The sequence below is a fragment of the Chiloscyllium punctatum genome, chromosome 22, assembly GCF_047496795.1.
Source record: "Chiloscyllium punctatum isolate Juve2018m chromosome 22, sChiPun1.3, whole genome shotgun sequence".
In the NCBI taxonomy this organism is placed as follows: Eukaryota; Metazoa; Chordata; class Chondrichthyes; order Orectolobiformes; family Hemiscylliidae; genus Chiloscyllium; species Chiloscyllium punctatum.
In genome coordinates this window covers 19,162,022-19,184,838 of record NC_092760.1, presented here as the reverse complement: position 1 = coordinate 19,184,838, position 22,817 = coordinate 19,162,022, and the positions used below count along the sequence as shown (strand labels likewise).

The 22,817-nt window shown below is 48.7% G+C and overlaps 1 protein-coding gene across 1 annotated transcript in view; it reads right to left on the bottom strand.

Annotated features, from left to right (window-relative positions):
• The window catches only part of nup160 (nucleoporin 160), a 427,529-nt gene that overhangs the window by 58,888 nt on the left and 345,824 nt on the right, over window positions 1-22,817 (bottom strand). Inside the window, exons 4-10 of the mRNA XM_072592866.1 lie at window positions 12,422-12,644; window positions 11,537-11,615; window positions 11,050-11,164; window positions 10,540-10,695; window positions 10,224-10,304; window positions 5,688-5,785; window positions 278-362 (exon numbers count right to left, since the gene is read on the bottom strand). Of these exons, the coding sequence (XP_072448967.1) occupies window positions 278-362; window positions 5,688-5,785; window positions 10,224-10,304; window positions 10,540-10,695; window positions 11,050-11,164; window positions 11,537-11,615; window positions 12,422-12,644 (837 nt within the window). The remainder of the gene's footprint in view (window positions 1-277; window positions 363-5,687; window positions 5,786-10,223; window positions 10,305-10,539; window positions 10,696-11,049; window positions 11,165-11,536; window positions 11,616-12,421; window positions 12,645-22,817) is intronic.

Genomic DNA, 22,817 nt, shown 5'->3' with positions numbered 1-22,817 from the left:
CTTCTGACACATTCAAATTGTCATTAAGACAGTCCCCTGGGCTGGAAACTCCAAACTATTTGTCCACAGTGACATGACAGCACTGTCTCTGCCAGTTTGAGAACATCACATCATCAAGCATTTACCTGTTCACTGAGCATCATCAATATCATGAATCCAGGGCCAAGAATCAGATCCCAATCTCGACGCTGCCTGATCTATTAAACAGCTTGCTGACTGGATCACATTTGGTCAGTGAGATTATGGTGCAATGGGCTGGGAGGGAACAAAGGCTCACCTTAGGATCCTGATCCTCTGGTACGTGTAATTCTTCATCAGCTACAGGCTGCGTGAAAACCTGATTCCACTGCCCAGCGTTGTTACTGTAACAAAAGACAACCATTACCTTTGGCTGCAGTCTGCAGCACCTCCACGGCTAATGTACTCCATTTTCAACAGTTACCCCTCCCCCACTCCAGAAGACACATGCACAATCTACAAAACAGATCACTGACAAACTCACATCAGTGCTGGCAACAGGCATGGGGTGGACAGGAGGTGACTGATAATGAAGGGCAAAGAAAGATCCTCAGTCAAAGTCCACAGTTTGCAGAAAGGGAGATGTGGGAGCTGGCAGTGCATCAGCAGCAGAGGTGTGGGCATTGTTAGGTGCCAGGTCACAGCCAATTATAACACAAGGCCACTATGCTCAGGCAGGTTTGAACCTGGAACTGTCCCCAGCAGAATGCATGACTAAATACAATGCGGTCAGACCTGTGCCATGGACTGGGGGAGGACATACATTTTATATAATTGGAACAGGAAGCCATAAACTACTTCTCTACATTTGGGCAGGGGAAGGAGGAGAGGACAGGAGAGCAGTCAGGAGAGAAATACTGTCTAATAATTTTATTAAATTCTTTGAAGTGGTAACAAGTTGGATAAAGGAGAAGTGCAATATATTTGAATTTTCGGAAGGCACTCTGTAAGGTATCTGATTAAGGCAATGGTGTTGAAGGCAATTATCTTGGACAAAGGATTGGCTAACTAATAGAACGGGGAGTGGGAAAGATGGCATTTTCGGGATGGTAAGTGCCACAGGAATCAGGGCTGGGACAAGTTATTTCTAATACATATCAATGACTTGGACAAGGAAAATCAATTTATCATAGCCAAGTTCATGGATGACAAGAACAGTCCAGATTTAACAAGTAAGCAAAAGTTGGCAGACGGCAGAAAACTGGGGAAAATGTGAGGTTCTGCAGGAAGAATAGATGAGCTGAACACTATTTCAATAGGGAAAGATTGCAGAAAGCTACAGAAGAGAAGGATTTGAGATTCCTCATGCATGAATTACAAAAAGCTAACGTCCAAGTCTAGCAGGTAATAAATGTTGGTCTTTATTTCAAAGAAAATGGAGTATAAATCAGGGAGCTCTTGTCCCAAGCGTGCAAGCCTCGAGTCACCCCACAGTGGGAATTCGAGAACAGTTTTGGTCTCCTCAGAGTCCAGAGAATGTTCACTGGAATATGGAGGGAATCATTTTGAGGAGAAGTTGAGTAGTTTGGGCTTGTACTCATTGGAGTTTAGAAGAATGAAAGGTCTTATTGAAATACAGAAGATTCTGAGGGGACTTGACAGGTGAGACAGTGAGACCAGAGGGCGTAGTCTTAGAGGAAGGGACCAACCATTTAAGACAGAGATGAGGAAGTTCTTCTCTCAAATGGTAATGAAACTGGAATTCTTTACTGTAGAGAATGGTTGAGGCCAGGTCATTAAGTATATTCAAGCCAAACTGATCACTCAATCTTTTGCTTTACAAGATGTTTACATCAACTAAAGCATGAATGTCAGCTAACAAACTACAGGCCTGCCATGGAGAGAGAATTCCAAGTCTAACGTGTACTATTTGACTTGGATCTCTCTCTAATATTTCTGTCATACAGACAGCAAAAGTGAACACAAGAGAGAGACAGAAAGAGAGGGACAGACAGTGAGAGATAAAAAAAAAGCAAAACTACACCAACCTTTCCTGCAAGGACAGTTATTATTCAGTGCAGAGGGGAAGAGGTGCTTTTTAACTTTATTTTTGGATCATAGTTTGCAATTCTTTTTTAAAGAACAGGATACATTGAAGCCTGGGATCAGGAGCCCAGCACAAAACAAACAGGAATCTCACAGGAAAACTAAGTTAATTGGTTGGTTTAGTTGCTGTTTTGAATGCCTATACTGTTACCTTCACATTCAAAGGAGAACGAAAGAATACTTTACAGATTAAAAACTGAAAGGCCACTAGGAAATTTAACAAAAACAAATCAAGAACCAAGTAAATTAATTGCAAATGCAGGGCCTGGCAATATGTTACACATGCATAACGTGGAGGAAGGAAGCGAATATACTGTAGCCAAATATGGAGACAACAAAAGTATGTGGGAAGTCGCAAGAGGGATACAAACAGATTTTCACACCAAGAATTTGCACAAGAGTAGAGAAATTTGAAAATAGAACAAACTTAAAGGCTTTGTATCTGAATGTACAAAATACTCAGGATAAAGCTAATGAGCTGATAGAGAAAATAGAGACAAAAGGATATGATTTGATGGTGATTATGGAGACGTGGTTGCAGGGAAACCAGGTTCAGGAACTGAATATCCAAGAACACACACTGTTTTGGAAGGATAGGCAGGAAGGAAAAAGAGGTGGTGTTGACTTGTTAGTAAAGGATCAGATCAGCACTGGAGATCAAGGCACAGACTCAGCCTTGGTAGAAATAAGAAATAGCAACAGAAAGAAGTCCCTGATGGGAGTAATTTGTCGGTTTCCAAAAAGTAGTCCCAAAGTGGGGCACTTAATAAACCAGGAAACACTAGTGGCTTGTAAATAAGGTACAGCAGTAATCATGGGTGATTTGAATTTGCATATAGACTAGACTGGTCAAATTGACAAAGGTAGCCTTGAGGAAGTTGAGATAGTTGCTTGGAGCAATATCCTTTGGAATAAATTTTGGAACCAACCAGGGAGATAGCTATTCTGGATTTGGTATTGTGTTATGAGGAGGGATTAATGAATGATCCCAGAGTAAAGGATCTTTGAGGAAAGAGTGATCAAAGCATGTGGAGGTTTCAAATTCAGTCTGTGGGTGAGAAACTGGAGCTTCATACTAGTGTTCTTGAGTTAAACGATGTTAATTATGCAGACAGGAGGACAGACAAGGCGTGAGTATACTGGGCAGGGTGACTTATAGGTAGCACAATCGATGAGCAGTAGCAGGAGATGTTTAAGGAGATACTCAATTGCCCCTAACTAAATTATATTCCAGAAAAGATGAAATAGTGTAAGAAGGGGAGTAGATATCCATGTCTAAGTAGGGAAGATAAAGGTAATATGAAGACAAAATCTAAGGCATACCATATTGCAAAGGCGAGTGGCTGGCTGAAAGATTGGAAAACTTTTAAAAGACCAACAAAGGGTCACTAACAAGTTAAAAAGTTTAAAGGTGAATTATGAAAGAGAACTAGCACAAAATACAGAAGGTTTTTCTACCTGGTTTTATGAGGTAGCTAAAGTGAATGTTGGTCCCTTGGAGGATGAGAGTGGTGAGCGAACAGTGGGGAAGACAGAAATGGTGGAGTCACTAAACCAATACTTTGCTCCAGTTCTCATGGTGGAGAAGATGAGTAGTATCCCAATAGTAACACGTCATACAGATATTACAGAAAGGGAGCAACTTCAAACAATCACCACCACTAGGGGAAAGTACTGAGCAAACAATGGAGATTGAAGGCAGATAAATCCCCATGGGCTGATGGCCTACATTCAAAGGTCTTAAAGGAAATGGCAGCAGACATAGTGGGTCCATTGGTTAGAATATTCCAAAATTTCCTGGATGCTGGAAAGATTCCAGCGGATTGGAAAAATGCTAATGTAGCACCCTTATTCAAAAAGGGAAGGAGGCAGAGAGTAGGCAACTACAGACCAGTTAAGTTTAATGTGTCATTGGGGAATTGATAAAATCTATTATTAAGGATATAACAATAGAACATTCGAAAAGTCAAATGTAATTCATCAGAGTAATTTGGTTTTATGAAGATAAATCATTTGGTGGAGCTCTTTGAAGATATAACAAGCAACGCCGATAATAGGGATCCTGGATTTTCCAGACAGCATTTGGTAAGGTGCTGCATGAAGGGTTAATGCACAGCGTAAGGTCAGATGGGGTTCAGGGTAATTTATTCACTGACCAACAGAAAGCTGACAGTTCCAATAAATGGGTCTTTTTCTGGTTGGTGAGCTGTAACTTGTAGGATGTCACAAGGGGTTGGGTCTCGGGCCCGAACTATTTCCAATCGATATGAATGACTTGGATGCAGGATAGAAAGTACCACGGCCAAATCTGCAGGTGACACTCGAACAGGAGGGACCAGAAGTTGCAATGAAGATATTTACAAACCAATATGGATTGCTCAGGCGAAGAGACCAGAATTTAGCAGGTGAAGTTTAACGTGGCCAAGTGGGAGGTTATCCATTTTGGTCGGAGAATTAGAAAGGCAACTTATTATTGAAATGGAGAGAAACCTCAGAGTGCTTCAGTGCAGAGGGATCTGGGTGTTCTTGTCATGAATCACAACAAACCAGAATGCAGGCACAGCAGGTACTAAAGAATGTAAATGGAATTTTGGCTTTTATTATTAAAGGCTTGGAGTATAAAAGTAGGGAAGTGTGGCTGCAGCTGTATCAGTGAGACCGTACCTGGAATATTGTGGACTAGTTTGGTCCTCATACTTGAGGAGGGGGGGGGGGGGGGGGATGTAGTTGCAATGGAGGCTGTTCAGAGGAGATTCATTCGATTGATTCCAGAGATGAGGGGTTTGTCTTATGAATTGACATGGATTAATTTAGGCCTATACTCCCTGGATCTTAGAAGAATGAGAGGAGATCTAACCGAGATACATAAAGGAGCTTGGCAAAGTAGACGTAAAGAAGATGTTTCTTGTCAGCAATCGAGAACAAGAGGTCATAGTTTTAAGACAAAGGGTAGCAGAATTTAAAATAAAGATGGAGTAGTAGTTACTTTTTTCAAATAGTTGTCAAATAATCTGTGAATGTTACTATCTCAGACAGCAGTGGATGCTGGGACACTGAATTACTCTGAGGAGACACAGATTTTTAATTAGTCATGGGTTGAAAGGTCATGGAGAGCAGGCTAAAACGTACAGTTGAGACAGGGACGAGACCAGCCACGGTTGTATAAACTAGTGAAGCAGGCTTGAAGGGCTAAATTGTTCACTCGTGCTCCTAGCTCTTATTAGTGGGAATGACATCAGCAGACTGTGGGCGGCACGGTGGCACAGTGGTTAGCACTGCTGCCTCACAGCACCAGAAACCTGGGTTCAATTCCTGCCTCAGGCGACTGTGTGGAGTTTGCACATTCTCCCCGTGTCTGCGTGGGTTTCCTCCGGTTTCCTCCCACAGCCCAAAAATGTGCAGGTTAGGTGAATTGGCCATGCTAAATTGCCCGTAGTGTTAGGTGAAGGGGTAAATGTAGGGGAATGGGGTCTGGGTGGGTGCGCTTCGGTGGATCGGTGTGGACTTGTTGGGCCGAAGGGCCTGTGTGGGCCTGTGTTTAAAAAATCTCCAGAAAGTCCATGTGCTGTCAGGATTAGGTGCAAACATACAGACGTGTGTTATCAGTTCCACAGAGAACTTACTGCTCAAAACTGATGTATCGTACATTCGCCTGGTTGTCCTCATCTTGCCACAAAGCCCAGATATCAGTGGGAGTGAGGGCAAAATCCACCAGCGTTTCCTGCGAAGAGACCAAATATCAGGCAGGCCAACCAGACTTGCTTCCCCAATCCAGACACAGATATGCAGCAGCTCCCATCCTATTGCAGACAGAAACATGCAGCCTGCCCCCATCCCATCCCAGAGACATGCACTCGGCCCACTTTATCCACGGTGAAGCTGTTCATTCGTCAGAAAAGGGCAATACAATGAAATTGCTCCTCTGGATTGGAAAGGAAAGGCAATAGAGAAAGTGAGTATATTCTAGCTAGATCTTCTTCGAGTAAAACTGGGAATGGTTTCTATACAGTGTGTATTCAGTTTGGAACTCTGGTTCCAATAGCAGTGACAAAAGGAGTGTTTTGCATATAATATACTTCATTTTGAAAGAATTTAACTTCCAAATAACTGGCATGGGGAAGTTGGCCTATTTTTTGGAAGAATTTTAAAAATTAATAACTAGATCTCAATGAGTTTACGACTACAGAGAGAAAACATTGAAACACAACTTTAAATCTGAAAGCAAGCTAATCAGGGACTTAACATGGAAAAAACAGATCAGAAAGTTTCTGAACAGTTTGCAATGACCTGACTGGAAGCATAAGGTGTCTCAGAAAGAGCTTGCTCAGAATAGTTGCCTCAGAGAAAGAGAGAGAGAGTTTAGTTTGTGAAACGTCCACACCAAGAGCATTTGGTTAGAAATCTGCTTTAGCTATTCCAGTTTGGGAAAATCTAAGACCTTAGCTGTGTCAAAGATTAAAAAAACTTCATAAATGTCAGGATCAGACTGAGAAGGAGAAGAAATAACCAAAGACTTAATAGCGAAGGAAGCTCTCTCTCGTTTACGATCAACTGTTAAGTGATGATTTTAGGCACGAGTTGGAGTTCTGTTGCCTACTGTTTTGAAATCATTTAAATGGCATTCGATTTAGGTTGGCTTGGTTTATTTCTTTTATGTAATGAGCTTCAGTTTTACTATTTCACACCAATCTGCAGCCTGATGTGTTTATAGTTCAGTAAAAGACCGCCACTTTAAAACAACGAAATATAACCTACCAAGTCAGCTTTCATTCTGCTATCTGATTTGTCTAATAGCAACATCAGCTGGGATCCTAACTGAGCAAATGATGCTCAGTCAACTGAGAGTTGTAAATGAAAGATCAAGCGATTTATGTTTATTAAAGATACTAGGCGAGTTAATAGACAATAGGTGCTGGAGTAGGCCATTCTGCCCTTCGAGCCTGCACTACCATGGCTGATCATCCTTAATCAGTATCCTGTTCCTGCCTTATCTCCATACCCCTTGACTCCACTATCTTTAAGAGCTCTATCCAATTCTTTCTTAAATGAATCCAGAGACTAGGCCTCCACTGCCCTCTGGGGCAGAGCATTCCACACAGCCACCACTCTCTGGGTGAAGGAGTTTCTCCTCATCTCTGTCCTAAATGGTCTACCCCATATTTTTAAACTGTGTCCTCTGGTTCGGCACTCACCCAGCAGCGGAAACATGCTTCCTGCCTCCAGAGTGTCCAATCCTTTAATAATCTTATACGTCTCAATCAGATCCCCTCTCAGTCTTCTAAACTCAAGGGTATACAAGCCCAGTCGCTCCAGTCTTTCAGCGTAAGGTAGCCCCGCTATTCCAGGAATTGACCTCATGAACCTACGCTGCACTCCCTCAATAGCCAGAATGTCTTTCCTCAAATTTGGAGACCAGAACTGCACACAGTACTCCAGGTGTGGTCTCACCAGGGCCCTGTACAGCTGCAGAAGAATCTCTTTGCTTCTATACTCAATCCCTCTTGTTATGAAGGCCAGCATACTATTAGCCTTCTTCACGACCTGCTGTACCTGCATGGTTGCCTTCATTGACTGGTGTACAAGAACACCCAGATCTCTCTGAACAGCCCCTTTACCTAACTTGATTCCATTTAGGTAGTAATCTGCCTTCCTGTTCTTGCCACCAAAGTGGATAACTATACATTTATCCACATTAAACTGCATCTGCCATGCATCGGACCACTCACCTAACTTGTCCAGGTCACCGTGTAATCTCCGAACATCCTCATCACATTTCACCCTGCCACCCAGCTTAGTATCATCAGCAAATTTGCTAATGTTATTGCTAATACCATCTTCTATATCATTAATGTACATTGTAAAAAGCTGCAGTCCCAGCACTGATCCCTGCGGTACCCCACTGGTCACTGCCTGCCATTCCGAAATGGAGCCATTTATCACTACTCTTTGTTTCCTATCAGCCAAACAACTTTCAATCCAAGTTAGTACTTTGCCACCAATACCATGCGCCCTAATTTTACTCACTAACCTCCTATGTGGGACTTTATCAAAAGCTTTCTGAAAGTCCAGGTACACTACATCTACTGGATCTCCGTCATCCATCTTCAGAGTTACATCCTCAAAAAATTCCAGAAGATTAGTCAAGCATGATTTCCCCTTCATAAATCCATGCTGACTCTGACCTATCCTGTTACTACTATCCAGATGTGTCGTAATTTCATCCTTTATAATAGACTCCAGCATCTTTCCCACCACTGAGGTCAGACTAACTGGTCTATAATTTCCTGTTTTCTCTCTCCCACCTTTCATAAAAAGTGGTCCAACATTAGCCACCCTCCAATCCGCAGGAACTGATCCCGAATCTATCGAACTCTGGAAAATAATCACCAACGCATCCACGATTTCTCGAGCCACCTCCTTCAGTACCCTGGGATGTAGACCATCAGGCCCCAGGGACTTATCAACCTTCAGACCTAACAGTCTCTCCAACATCAAATCCTGGCAAATATAAATTCCCTTCAGTTCAGGTCCTTCAGCCACTGTTACCTCAGGGAGATTGCTTGTGTCTTCCCCAGTGAACACAGATCTGAAGTACCAATTCAATTCTTCCGCCATTTCTTTGTTCCCCGTAATATATTCCCCTGTTTCTGTCTTCAAGGGCCAATTTTAGTCTTAACCATTTTTCCCTTTCACATACCTAAAGAAACTTTTACTATCCTCCTTTATATTATTGGCAAGTTTACCTTTGTACCTCATTTTTTCTCTGCGTATTTCCTTCTTAGCAATCCTCTGTTGTTCTTTAAAAGCTTCCCAGTCCTCCGTTTTCCCACTTATCTTTGCTATGTTATACTTTTTCTCTTTTGACTTTATAGGATTCTTAACTTCCCTTGTCAGCCACGGCCATCCCTGCCTCCTCCTGGGATCTTTCTTCCTTTTTGGAATGAACTGATCCTGCAACTTCTGCATTATACACAGAAATATCTGCCATTGTTCCTCCACTGTCATCCCTGCTAAGGTATTGCACCATTGAACTTTGGCCAGCTCCTCCCTCATAGCTCCATAGTTCCCTTTATTCAACTGAAATATTGTCACTACCGATTGTACCCTCTCCTTTTCAAATTGCAGATTGAAGCTTATTGTATTATGGTCACTACTTCCCAATGGCTCCTTCACTTCGAGGTCCCTGACCAATTCTGGTTCGTTGCACAATACCAGATCCAGAATTGCCTTCTCCCTGGTCGGCTCCAACACCGAGTTGAGGCAAAGGCGATTATAAATGGGCCGCGTGCTGGCAGGTGGGACTAGATTGGGTTGGGATATCTGGTCGGCATGGACGGGTTGGACCGAAGGGTCTGTTTCCGTGCTGTACATCTCTTTGACTCTATAAGGAGTTAGGTACAATGATCCAATGCAATGTTCCAACAAGCTCAAGTTGCAAGTTATATATCCGTGGTGGATTAGTCTTGAACAAATGTTTTGATTCTATTAATTGCAATAAGGGAGCATTTAGGAAGCATTAAAAGGATTAGACAAAGGCAATGGGCTTATAAAAGGGAAATCATGTTTAACAAATCTCCTGGAGTTTTTTTTCTGAGGATGTAACTAGCACAATGTTGACTGATAAAGAACCAGAGTCGTGGCACACTGGATTTCAAGAAAGCTTTTGATAAGCATCCACATAAAAGGCTAGTAGGCAAAATTAAAGCACACAGGATTGGGGTAATAACATGGATTGATAATTGGTGACAGCCTGGAAACAAAGAGCAGGACGAAATGGGCCTTTTTCTCACTGGCAGGCAGTGGCTAATGGTGTACTGCAGGGATCAGTGCTTGGCTCCCAGCTATTCACGCAATTAGGAAGGCAACCATGCCCTTGTGGAATGGCAGAGCGGGTTCAAAGGGCCAAGCAGCTGCGCCTGTTCCCAGTTTCTGTGTTTACAGCAGCAGCAGATAGCTCATCTCAAGCTGCTACCAATATGTCCTGAGTTAACAAAGAGGAACACAGGCCACGTCCCTGCTCAATAGTAACAAGATTCAACTAACTAAGCCAATAGCCCATTCAAGTACAAACGTTACAATTGGCTTTAGTGAAGGCAAGCAGAGAAAGATACAGTTTCATGGCCAGGATTTGGAAAAGACTAGTGTTAGGTGGTACCGACCTGTGTGGAGAAGAGAGTAGAGATGTGATCCAGACTGTAGCGGTTACTCTCAATGCAGCTCACCAACTGGAAGACACAGAACTACAAGAAGAGAATAGTTAAGCTTCTATGCTGGGCAGCAATGCCACGATCGATAAAATATCCTCTTGATTTGAAATCTCAGATTCTACGCGATATGTCTCTCGTGGAGGTTGGTCAGTACAAACTGATGCACAGCCGACGAAAAGCTGTGAACACAATCTCTCTCACACACTGTAAACATTGTCAACAGCTGAACCCAGCCGGAGTCGAAGATGTGGTAACACTGAGTTAGTACCTGTCCACGTTTGGGGCAATGCAGGTAAACAGCCAAGAAGAAACCAGAGGAAGAGTAGGCCAAACGCAGCTTATGACCCAGACTGACTGTGTGTCGCAGCTCCTTGTTGACAGGCACAAAAACCAGCAAATCCGCAACCATCAGGCAAACCTGATCCTAAAGCAAACAAAAACTACATAACTTACAAGGGCAGTACAGAGATTGCACCATAAAGCCTGCAAACCCAGTCACTGAGAGCTAGGTTGGGTGAACAGTAGGAACAGACATTCACACGAATGAAATAAACTAGTTCGAGCTCTCAAAGTTCCACAGGAAACTTATAGCATATTCTTAACAATACCTTCCCAGAGCATAATCCCTTTGTAGACAATGTGTGCACAATATTTCTCAAGCAAAAGGAAGGCTGTGCTACCTCTCCCTAATTGCAGGCTCACAGAAGGTGTTGCATCCCTAACCCTTTTGAGAGAACACGCTGCACAATACACAATCACCGACAGCCTTCATACAAACCTTAAAGGACCAAAGTCGCAGCTTGTGGTCCTGACAGAGAGCAAAGATGAAAGCATCGTGTTCCAAAAGCTGGACTGCAAGACTGACTGGCAGGTCTGAGGGGCCCTGGTCACCTCTGCAGGAAGCACACAGAAACCTTTCAATAGTCTTTAAACAGGCATTATTCAGTGCACACATCCGTTCAACATTCCTCCCCTGGACTCTGTGCAAAACAACCCTCCTATTTATACATGGCTCAGAGGACAAAGAAATGGGTGAGAGAAACAGGTAGCTGTGGGTTACATTTTGTACATTTTCCCTTCACTGCTACCTTTCCCTATCCTTGAACTCCCATGAAACCTCCTGCAGCCACCACCCCCTGTCCCAGATCAGAGGACCATTCCACCCCTTGCCCGTGTCCTAAGGAAGGTAGACCATCCTGACCTTCAAGACCTTCCCACTGACCCACATACGTGAACAGCCCAGGACAGGACAGGCTCACACTAACCTGATTGCAGTCGGCATCCACCCGGTCAGTAAGCGCTGCATGACCGAGCTATGTTTGAGCTCCAGTAAAACCGGGTTACCTGCAACAAGACAACAGTCAAGCTCTATGTGTCTGCACCAGTCAGACTGAAATTCAGAGCACAATCCCCACAGTCCCACCACCAGCGCTCATGCTGAAAACTGTGCTGACAATTCGGGCAAACTATTTCAGATTGTCAAAGAGATTGAACCTTGGGTAAGAAACAGCCGTGGATTTTTTTTATGTAGTGACAGATATCAGAGAGTTATAAGCTGCAATCAAGTTTGATGGGCTCAAATGAGAACAAGAATCTGAAGATTTATTGACAGCTGTCCTCCTTCAGAGTGAAACAGACATCAGAATGTTCAATGGAATGCCTTTTAATGGACTCTGCCACATCCTACCCTCTTCGCCAATCACTAATCCACATGGTCCTGAGGTTATACACTTCAGTACACCTATCAGTAGATTAGATTAGATTCCTTACAGTTTGGAAACAGGCCCTTCAGCCCAACAAGTCCACACTGACCCTCTGAAGAGTAACCCACCCAGACCCATTTCCCACTGACTAATGCACCTAACACTACGGGCAATTTAGCATGGCCAATTCACCTGACCCGCACCTCTTTGGACTGTGGGAGGAAACCGGAGCACCCAAAGGAAACCCACGCAGACACGGGGAGAATGTACAAACTCCACACAGACAGTCACCCAAGGCAGGAATCGAACCTGGGACCCTGGTGCTATGAGGCAGCAGTGCTAACCACTGAGCCACCGTGCTGCCCCATACAACACAAACAAGACAGTGTGGACACACAATGTCAGACGATCAATACCTGGCCCCTTTGACCATGAACCCCACATTACCTGCTGTGTCTTGCTCAGGAAGTTGGATAATGAGAATGCCTCCAGACCAAGATGCGAGTGCAAACAGAGCATCCCCATCACTGTTCAGCCAAGTGGCTGAGGCTGTCGAGTTAGTCGAGTGGCCCTGGACACCGGGAATCATAAAACTGTTTACTGGGTCACGCAGATTTATCTTCCCAATGTCAGTGAAGATGGATTGGATATGCCCGTCAGTGATCAGCTCCTGCCAAGATATTACCAGGAGAAATGCTGATTAAAGCAAAGGTTAACTTCAGGAAATTGAACTCCACCAGCCGAGTGTGAGAAGCTGGACAGTGCCACACAAGGGGAAGGTACTCACAAAGGACTAGGGACCACAGCAAGTTCAAACGTACTGAGATCCTGACTCTGCAAACATAAGGCCAGAATTAATTCAGGCAATGTTGGAGAACAAGAAAATATTCTATTCAGAACCAACTTGCAGCACCATGTAATGCTGGGGTAGTGGGCATGGGGCAGGCATACCCGAGGGCAATTTCCAGAGAGGGACGAGGAAATAAACAAGTAAAACAGACCAGGAAACACTGAAAATGAATGAAAACAAGGCAACTGGATCGCCACTTCACCGTTCTAAGCAAGCATCTGCAACACTTTATTTAGGCTGCAAACTATATGATTCTGCACCCTGACAAAGAATTAACAGCCTTGCCTGGTAATCAGACTGTCCATGCCTCAAGCAGAAACAAGCCCAGACTGTCCACATCATTGTAGGTGCTCAATTGCCCCTCAGCTTCAACCAAACCCAATATTTTCCGATGGTCAACGACAAGACTCCTTTATAACACTGCCCCCACACACACACTGCACAGACACAGCCCCCTGCCCCCACACACACACTGCACAGACACAGCCCCGTGTCTATAACACTGCCCCCACACACACACTGCACAGACACAGCCCCCTGTGTCTATAACACTGCCTCCACACACACACTGCACAGACACTGCCCCCTGTGTATAACACTGCCTCCACACACACACTGCACAGACACAGCCCCCTGTGTCTATAACACTGCCTCCACACACACACTGCACAGACACAGCCCCCTGTGTCTATAACACTGCCTCCACACACACACTGCACAGACACAGCCCCCTGTGTCTATAACACTGCCTCCACACACACACTGCACAGACACAGCCCCCTGTGTCTATAACACTGCCTCCACACACACACTGCACAGACACAGCCCCCTGTGTCTATAACACTGCCTCCACACACACACTGCACAGACACAGCCCCCTGTGTATAACACTGCCTCCACACACACACTGCACAGACACAGCCCCCTGCCCCCACACACACACACTGCACAGACACAGCCCCGTGTCTATAACACTGCCCCCACACACACACTGCACAGACACAGCCCCCTGTGTATAACACTGCCTCCACACACACACTGCACAGACACAGCCCCCTGTGTCTATAACACTGCCTCCACACACACACTGCACAGACACAGCCCCCTGTGTCTATAACACTGCCTCCACACACACACTGCACAGACACAGCCCCCTGTGTCTATAACACTGCCTCCACACACACACTGCACAGACACAGCCCCGTGTCTATAACACTGCCCCCACACACACACTGCACAAACACAGCCCCCTGTGTCTATAACACTGCCTCCACACACACACTGCACAGACACAGCCCCCTGTGTCTATAACACTGCCCCCACACACACACTGCACAGACACAGCCCCCTGCCCCCCCACACACACACTGCACAGACACAGCCCCCTGTGTATAACACTGCCTCCACACACACACTGCACCGACACAGCCCCCTGTGTATAACACTGCCTCCACACACACACTGCACAGACACAGCCCTGTGTCTATAACACTGCCCCCACACACACACTGCACAGACACAGCCCCCTGTGTCTATAACACTGCCCCCACACACACACTGCACAGACACAGCCCCCTGTGTCTATAACACTGCCTCCACACACACACTGCACAGACACAGCCCCCTGCCCCCCCACACACACACTGCACAGACACAGCCCCCTGTGTATAACACTGCCTCCACACACACACTGCACAGACACAGCCCCCTGTGTATAACACTGCCTCCACACACACACTGCACAGACACAGCCCCCTGTGTATAACACTGCCTCCACACACACACACTGCACAGACACAGCCCCCTGTGTCTATAACACTGCCTCCACACACACACTGCACAGACACAGCCCCGTGTCTATAACACTGCCCCCACACACACACTGCACAAACACAGCCCCGTGTCTATAACACTGCCTCCACACACACACACTGCACAGACACAGCCCCCTGTGTCTATAACACTGCCCCCACACACACACTGCACAGACACAGCCCCCTGCCCCCCCACACACACACTGCAAAGACACAGCCCCCTGTGTATAACACTGCCTCCACACACACACTGCACAGACACAGCCCTGTGTCTATAACACTGCCCCCACACACACACTGCACAGACACAGCCCCCTGTGTCTATAACACTGCCCCCACACACACACTGCACAGACACAGCCCCCTGTGTCTATAACACTGCCCCCACACACACACTGCACACACACAGCCCCCTGCCCCCCCACACACACACTGCACAGACACAGCCCCCTGTGTATAACACTGCCTCCACACACACACTGCACAGACACAGCCCCCTGTGTATAACACTGCCTCCACACACACACTGCACAGACACAGCCCCCTGCCTGTAACACTGCCTCCACACACACACTGCACAGACACAGCCCCCTGCCTGTAACACTGCCTCCACACACACACACTGCACAGACACAGCCCCCTGTCTGTAACACTGCCTCCACACACACACACTGCACAGACACAGCCCTGTGTCTATAACACTGCCTCCACACACACACTGCACAGACACAGCCCAGTGTCTATAACACTGCCCCCCCACACACACTGCACAGACATAGCCCCCTGCCTCCACACACACACTGCACAGACACAGCCCCGTGTCTGTAACACTGCCTCCACACACATACACTGCACAGACACAGCCCCCTGTCTGTAACACTGCCCCCACACACACACTGCACAGACACAGCCCCGTGTCGATAACACTGCCTCCACACACACACTACACAGACACAGCCCCCTGTCTGTAACACTGCCTCCACACACACACTGCACAGACACAGCCCCCTGTCTGTAACACTGCCTCCACACATACACTGCACAGACACAGCCCTGTTTCTATAACACTGCCTCCACACACACACTGCACAGACACAGCCCCCTGTCTGTAACACTGCCTCCACACATACACTGCACAGACACAGCCCAGTGTCTGTAACACTGCCTCCACACACACACACACTGCACAGACACAGCCCAGTGTCTATAACACTGCCTCCACACACACACTGCACAGACACAGCCCCCTGTCTGTAACACTGCCTCCACACACACACCGCACAGACACAGCCCTGTGTCTATAACACTGCCTCCACACACACACACTGCACAGACACAGCGCCCTGTGTCTATAACACTGCCTCCACACACACACTGCACAGACACAGCCCCCTGTCTGTAACACTGCCTCCACACACACACTGCACAGACACAGCCCTGTGTCTATAACACTGCCTCCACACACACACACTGCACAGACACAGCCCAGTGTCTATAACACTGCCTCCACACACACACTGCACAGACACAGCCCCCTGTCTGTAACACTGCCCCCACACACACACACTGCACAGACACAGCCCTGTGTCTATAACACTGCCTCCACACACACACTGCACAGACACAGCCCCCTGTCTGTAACACTGCCCAGTGTCTATAACACTGCCTCCACACACACACACTGCACAGACACAGCCCTGTGTCTATAACACTGCCTGCACACACACACTGCACAGACACAGCCCCCTGTCTGTAACACTGCCTCCACACACACACACTGCACAGACACAGCCCCCTGTCTGTAACACTGCCTCCACACACACACACTGCACAGACACAGCCCTGTGTCTATAACACTGCCTCCACACACACACTGCACAGACACAGCCCAGTGTCTATAACACTGCCTCCACACACACACACTGCACAGACACAGCCCCCTGTCTATAACACTGCCTCCACACACACTCACTGCACAGACACAGCCCTGTGTCTATAACACTGCCTCCACACACACACTGCACAGACACAGCCCAGTGTCTATAACACTGCCTCCACACACACAATGCACAGACACAGCCCCGTGTCGATAACACTGCCTCCACACACACACTGCACAGACACAGCCCCGTGTCTATAACACTGCCTCCACACACACACACTGCACAGACACAGCCCCCTGTCTATAACACTGCCTCCACACACACACTGCACAGACACAGCCCGGTGTCTATAACACTGCCTCCACACACACACACTGCACAGACACAGCCCCCTGTCTGTAACACCTCCTCCACACACACACACTGCACAGACACAGCCCCCTGTCTGTAACACTGCCTCCACACACACACACTGCACAGACACAGCCCAGTGTCTGTAACACTGCCTCCACACACACACACTGCACAGACACAGCCCCCTGTCTGTAACACTGCCTCCACACACACACACTGCACAGACACAGCCCAGTGTCTGTAACACTGCCTCCACACACACACACTGCACAGACACAGCCCTGTGTCTATAACACTGCCCCCACACACACACTGCACAGACACAGCCCAGTGTCTGTAACACTGCCTCCACACACACACACTGCACAGACACAGCCCTGTGTCTATAACACTGCCTCCACACACACACTGCACAGACACAGCCCCCTGTCTGTAACACTGCCTCCACACACACACTGCACAGACACAGCCCCGTGTCTATAACACTGCCTCCACACACACACTGCACAGACACAGCCCAGTGTCTATAACACTGCCTCCACACACACACACTGCACAGACACAGCCCCCTGCCTGTAACACTGCCTGCAGACACACACACTGCAGAGACACAGTCCCCTGCCTGTAACACTACCTCCACACACACACACTGCACAGACACAGCCCTGTGTCTATAACACTGCCCCCACACACACACCCAGCACAGACAGAGCCCCGTGTCGATAACACTGCCTCCACACACACACACACTGCGCAGACACAGCCCCCTGTCTGTAACACTGCCTCCACACACACACTGCACAGACACAGCCCCCTGTCTGTAACACTGCCTCCACACACACACTGCACAGACAGAGCCCCGTGTCGATAACACTGCCTCCACACACACACTGCACAGACACAGCCCTGTGTCTATAACACTGCCTCCACACACACACTGCACAGACACAGCCCAGTGTCTATAACACTGCCCCCACACACACACTGCACAGACACAGCCCCCTGTCTGTAACACTGCCTCCACACACACACTGCACAGACACAGCCCAGTGTCTATAACACTGCCTCCACATACACTGCACAGACACAGCCCCCTGTCTGTAACACTGCCTCCACACACACACTGCACAGACACAGCCCCCTGTCTGTAACACTGCCTCCACACACACACACTGCACAGACACAGCCCCCTGTCTGTAACACTGCCTCCACACACACACTGCACAGACACAGCCCCGTGTCTATAACACTGCCTCCACACACACACTGCACAGACACAGCCCAGTGTCTATAACACTGCCCCCACACACACACACTGCACAGACACAGCCCCGTGTCTGTAACACTGCCTCCACACACACACACTGCACAGACACAGCCCCCTGCCTATAACACTGCCCCCACACACACACACACTGCACAGACACAGCCCCCTGTCTGTAACACTGCCTCCACACACACACTGCACAGACACAGCCCCGTGTCTATAACACTGCCTACACACACACACTGCACAGACACAGCCCAGTGTCTATAACACTGCCTCCACACACACACTGCACAGACACAGCCCCGTGTCTATAACACTGCCTCCACACACACACTGCACAGACACAGCCCAGTGTCTATAACACTGCCTCCACACACACACTGCACAGACACAGCCCCGTGTCTGTAACACTGCGTCCACACCCATACACTGCACAGACACAGCCCCGTGTCTGTAACACTGCCTCCACACACACACTGCACAGACACAGCCCCCTGTGTCTACAACACTGCCTCCACACACACACTGCACAGACACAGCCCCCTGCCTGTAACACTGCCTCCACACACACACACTGCACAGACACAGCCCCCTGCCTATAACACGGCCCTCCACACACACACACACCCCTGTCTGTAACACTGCCTCCACACACACACACACTGCGCAGACACAGTCCTGTGTCTATAACACTGCCTCTACACACACACAAACACTGCACAGACACAGCCCTGTTTCTGTAACACTGCCTCCACACACACACTGCACAGACACAGCCCAGTGTCTATAACGCTGCCCCCACACACACACACTGCACAGACACAGCCCCCTGCCTGTAACACTGCCTCCACACACACACACACTGCACAGACACAGCCCTGTGCCTATAACACTGCCTCCACACACACACACTGCACAGACACAGCCCAGTGTCTATAACACTGCCTCCACACACACACACACACTGCACAGACACAGCCCTGTGCCTATAACACTGCCTCCACACACACACACTGCACAGACACAGCCCAGTGTCTATAACACTGCCCCCACACACACACACTGCACAGACACAGCCCCCTGTCTTTAACACTGCCTCCACACACACACACTGCACAGACACAGCCCCCTGTCTGTAACACTGCCTCCACACACACACACTGCACAGACACAGCCCAGTGTCTGTAACACTGCCTCCATACACACACTGCACAGACACAGCGCCCTGTGTCTATAACACTGCCCACACACACACACTGCACAGACACAGCCCCGTGTCGATACCACTGCCTCCACACACACACACTGCACAGACACAGCCCCCTGTCTACAACACTGCCTCCACACACACACACTGCACAGACACAGCCCAGTGTCAGTAACACTGCCTCCACACACACACACACTGCACAGACACAGCCCCGTGTCTGTAACACTGCCTCCAGACACACACTGCAGAGACACAGTCCCCTGCCTGTAACACTGCCTCCACACACACACACACACTGCACAGACACAGCCCAGTGTCTGTAACACTGCCTCCACACACACACACTGCACAGACACAGCCCCCTGTCTGTAACACTGCGTCCACACACACACACTGCACAGACACAGCCCCCTGTCTGTAACACTGCCTCCACACACACACTGCACAGACACAGCCCTGTGTCTATAACACTGCCTCCTCACACACACTGCACAGACACAGCCCTGTGTCTATAACACTGCCTCCTCACACACACTGCACAGACACAGCCCTGGGACTATAACACTGCCCTCACACACACACTGCACAGACACAGCCCCCTGCCTGGAACACTGCCTCCACACACACACACTGCACAGACACAGCCCCCTGTCTTTAACACTGCCTCCACACACACACACTGCACAGACACAGCCCAGTGTCTATAACACTGCCTCCACACACACACTGCACAGACACAGCCCAGTGTCTATAACACTGCCTCCACACACACACTGCACAGACACAGCCCCCTGCCTATAACACGGCCCTCCACACACACACACACAGCCCCCTGTCTGTAACACTGCCTCCACACAGACACACACTGCGCAGACACAGTCCTGTGTCTATAACACTGCCTCCACACACAATCTGCACAGACACAGCCCTGTGTCTATAACACTGCCTCCACACACACACTACACAGACACAGCCCCCTGTCTGTAACACTGCCTCCACACACACACACTGCACAGACACAGCCCAGTGTCTATAACACTGCCTCCACACACACACACACTGCACAGACACAGCCCTGTGTCTATAACACTGCCTCCACACACACACTGCACAGACACAGCCCTGTGTCTATAACACTGCCTCCACACACACACTGCACAGACACAGCCCTGTGCCTATAACACTGCCTCCACACACACACACTGCACAGACACAGCCCTGTGTCTATAACACTGCCTCCACACACAATCTGCACAGACACAACCCTGTGTCTATAACACTGCCTCCACACACACACTGCACAGACACAGCCCTGTGCCTATAACACTGCCTCCACACAAACACACTGCACAGACACAGCCCTGTGTCTATAACACTGCCTCCACACACAATCTGCACAGACACACCCCGTGTCTATAACACTGCCTCCACACACACACTGCACAGACACAGCCCAGTGTCTATAACACTGCCTCCACACACACACACACTGCACAGACACAGCCCCGTGTCTGTAACACTGCCTCCACACACACACACACTGCACAGACACAGCCCCCTGTCTACAACACTGCCTCCACACACACACACTGCACAGACACAGCCCCCTGTCTACAACACTGCCTCGACACACACACACTGCACAGACACAGCCCAGTGTCAGTAACATTGCCTCCAGACACACACTGCACAGACACAGTCCACTGCCTGTAACACTGCCTCCACACACACACACTGCACAGACACAGCCCTGTGTCTATAACACTGCCCCCACACACACACACTGCACAGACAGAGCCCCGTGTCGATAACACTGCCTCCACACACACACTGCACAGACAGAGCCCCCTGTCTGTAACACTGCCTGCACACACACACTGCACAGACACAGCCCCCTGTCTGTAACACTGCCTGCACACACACACTGCACAGACACAGCCCCCTGTCTGTAACACTGCCCCCACACACACACACTGCACAGACACAGCCCCCTGTCTGTAACACTGCCTCCACACACACACACTGCACAGACACAGCCCCCTGTCTGTAACACTGCCTCCACACACACACTGCACAGACACAGCCCCCTGTCTGTAACACTGCCTCCACACACACACTGCACAGACACAGCCCCCTGTCTAGAACACTGCCTCCACACACACACACTGCACAGACACAGCCCTGTGTCTATAACACTGCCTCCACACACACACTGCACAGACACAGCCCTGTGTCTATAACACTGCCTCCACACACACACTGCACAGACACAGCCCTGTGTCTATAACACTGCCTCCACACACACACTGCACAGACACAGCCCTGTGTCTATAACACTGCCTCCACACACACACTGCACAGACACAGCCCCGTGTCTATAACACTGCCTCCACACACACACTGCACAGACACAGCCCTGTGTCTATAACACTGCCTCCACACACACACTGCACAGACACAGCCCTGTGCCTATAACACTGCCTCCACACACACACACTGCACAGACACAGCCCTGTGTCTATAACACTGCCTCCACACACACACTGCACAGACACAGCCCTGTGTCTATAACACTGCCTCCACACACACACTGCACAGACACAGCCCTGGGTCGATAACGCTGCCTCCACACACACACACTGCACAGACACAGCCCTGGGTCTATAACACTGCCTCCACACACACACTGCACAGACACAGCCCTGGGTCGATAACGCTGCCTCCACACACACACACTGCACAGACACAGCCCTGTGTCTGTAACACTGCCTCCACACACACACACTGCACAGACACAGCCCAGTGTCTATAACACTGCCTCCACACACACACTGCACAGACACAGCCCTGTGTCTATAACACTGCCTCCACACACACACTGCACAGACACAGCCCTGTGTCTATAACACTGCCTCCACACACACACTGCACAGACACAGCCCTGTGTCTATAACACTGCCTCCACACACACACTGCACAGACACAGCCCCCTGTCTGTAACACTGCCTCCACACACACACTGCACAGACACAGCCCCCTGTCTATAACACTGCCTCCACACACACACTGCACAGACACAGCCCAGTGTCTATAACACTGCCTCCACACACACACACTGCACAGACACAGCCCAGTGTCTATAACACTGCCTCCACACACACACACTGCACAGACACAGCCCAGTGTCTATAACACTGCCTCCACACACACACACTGCACAGACACAGCCCAGTGTCTATAACACTGCCTCCACACACACACACTGCACAGACACAGCCCAGTGTCTATAACACTGCCTCCAGACACACACTGCACAGACACAGCCCTCTGTCTGTAACACTGCCCCCACCCACACACAATGCACAAACACAGCACCCTGTCTGGAACACTGCCTCCACACACACACTGCACAGACACAGCCCAGTGTCTATAACACTGCCTCCACACACACACACTGCACAG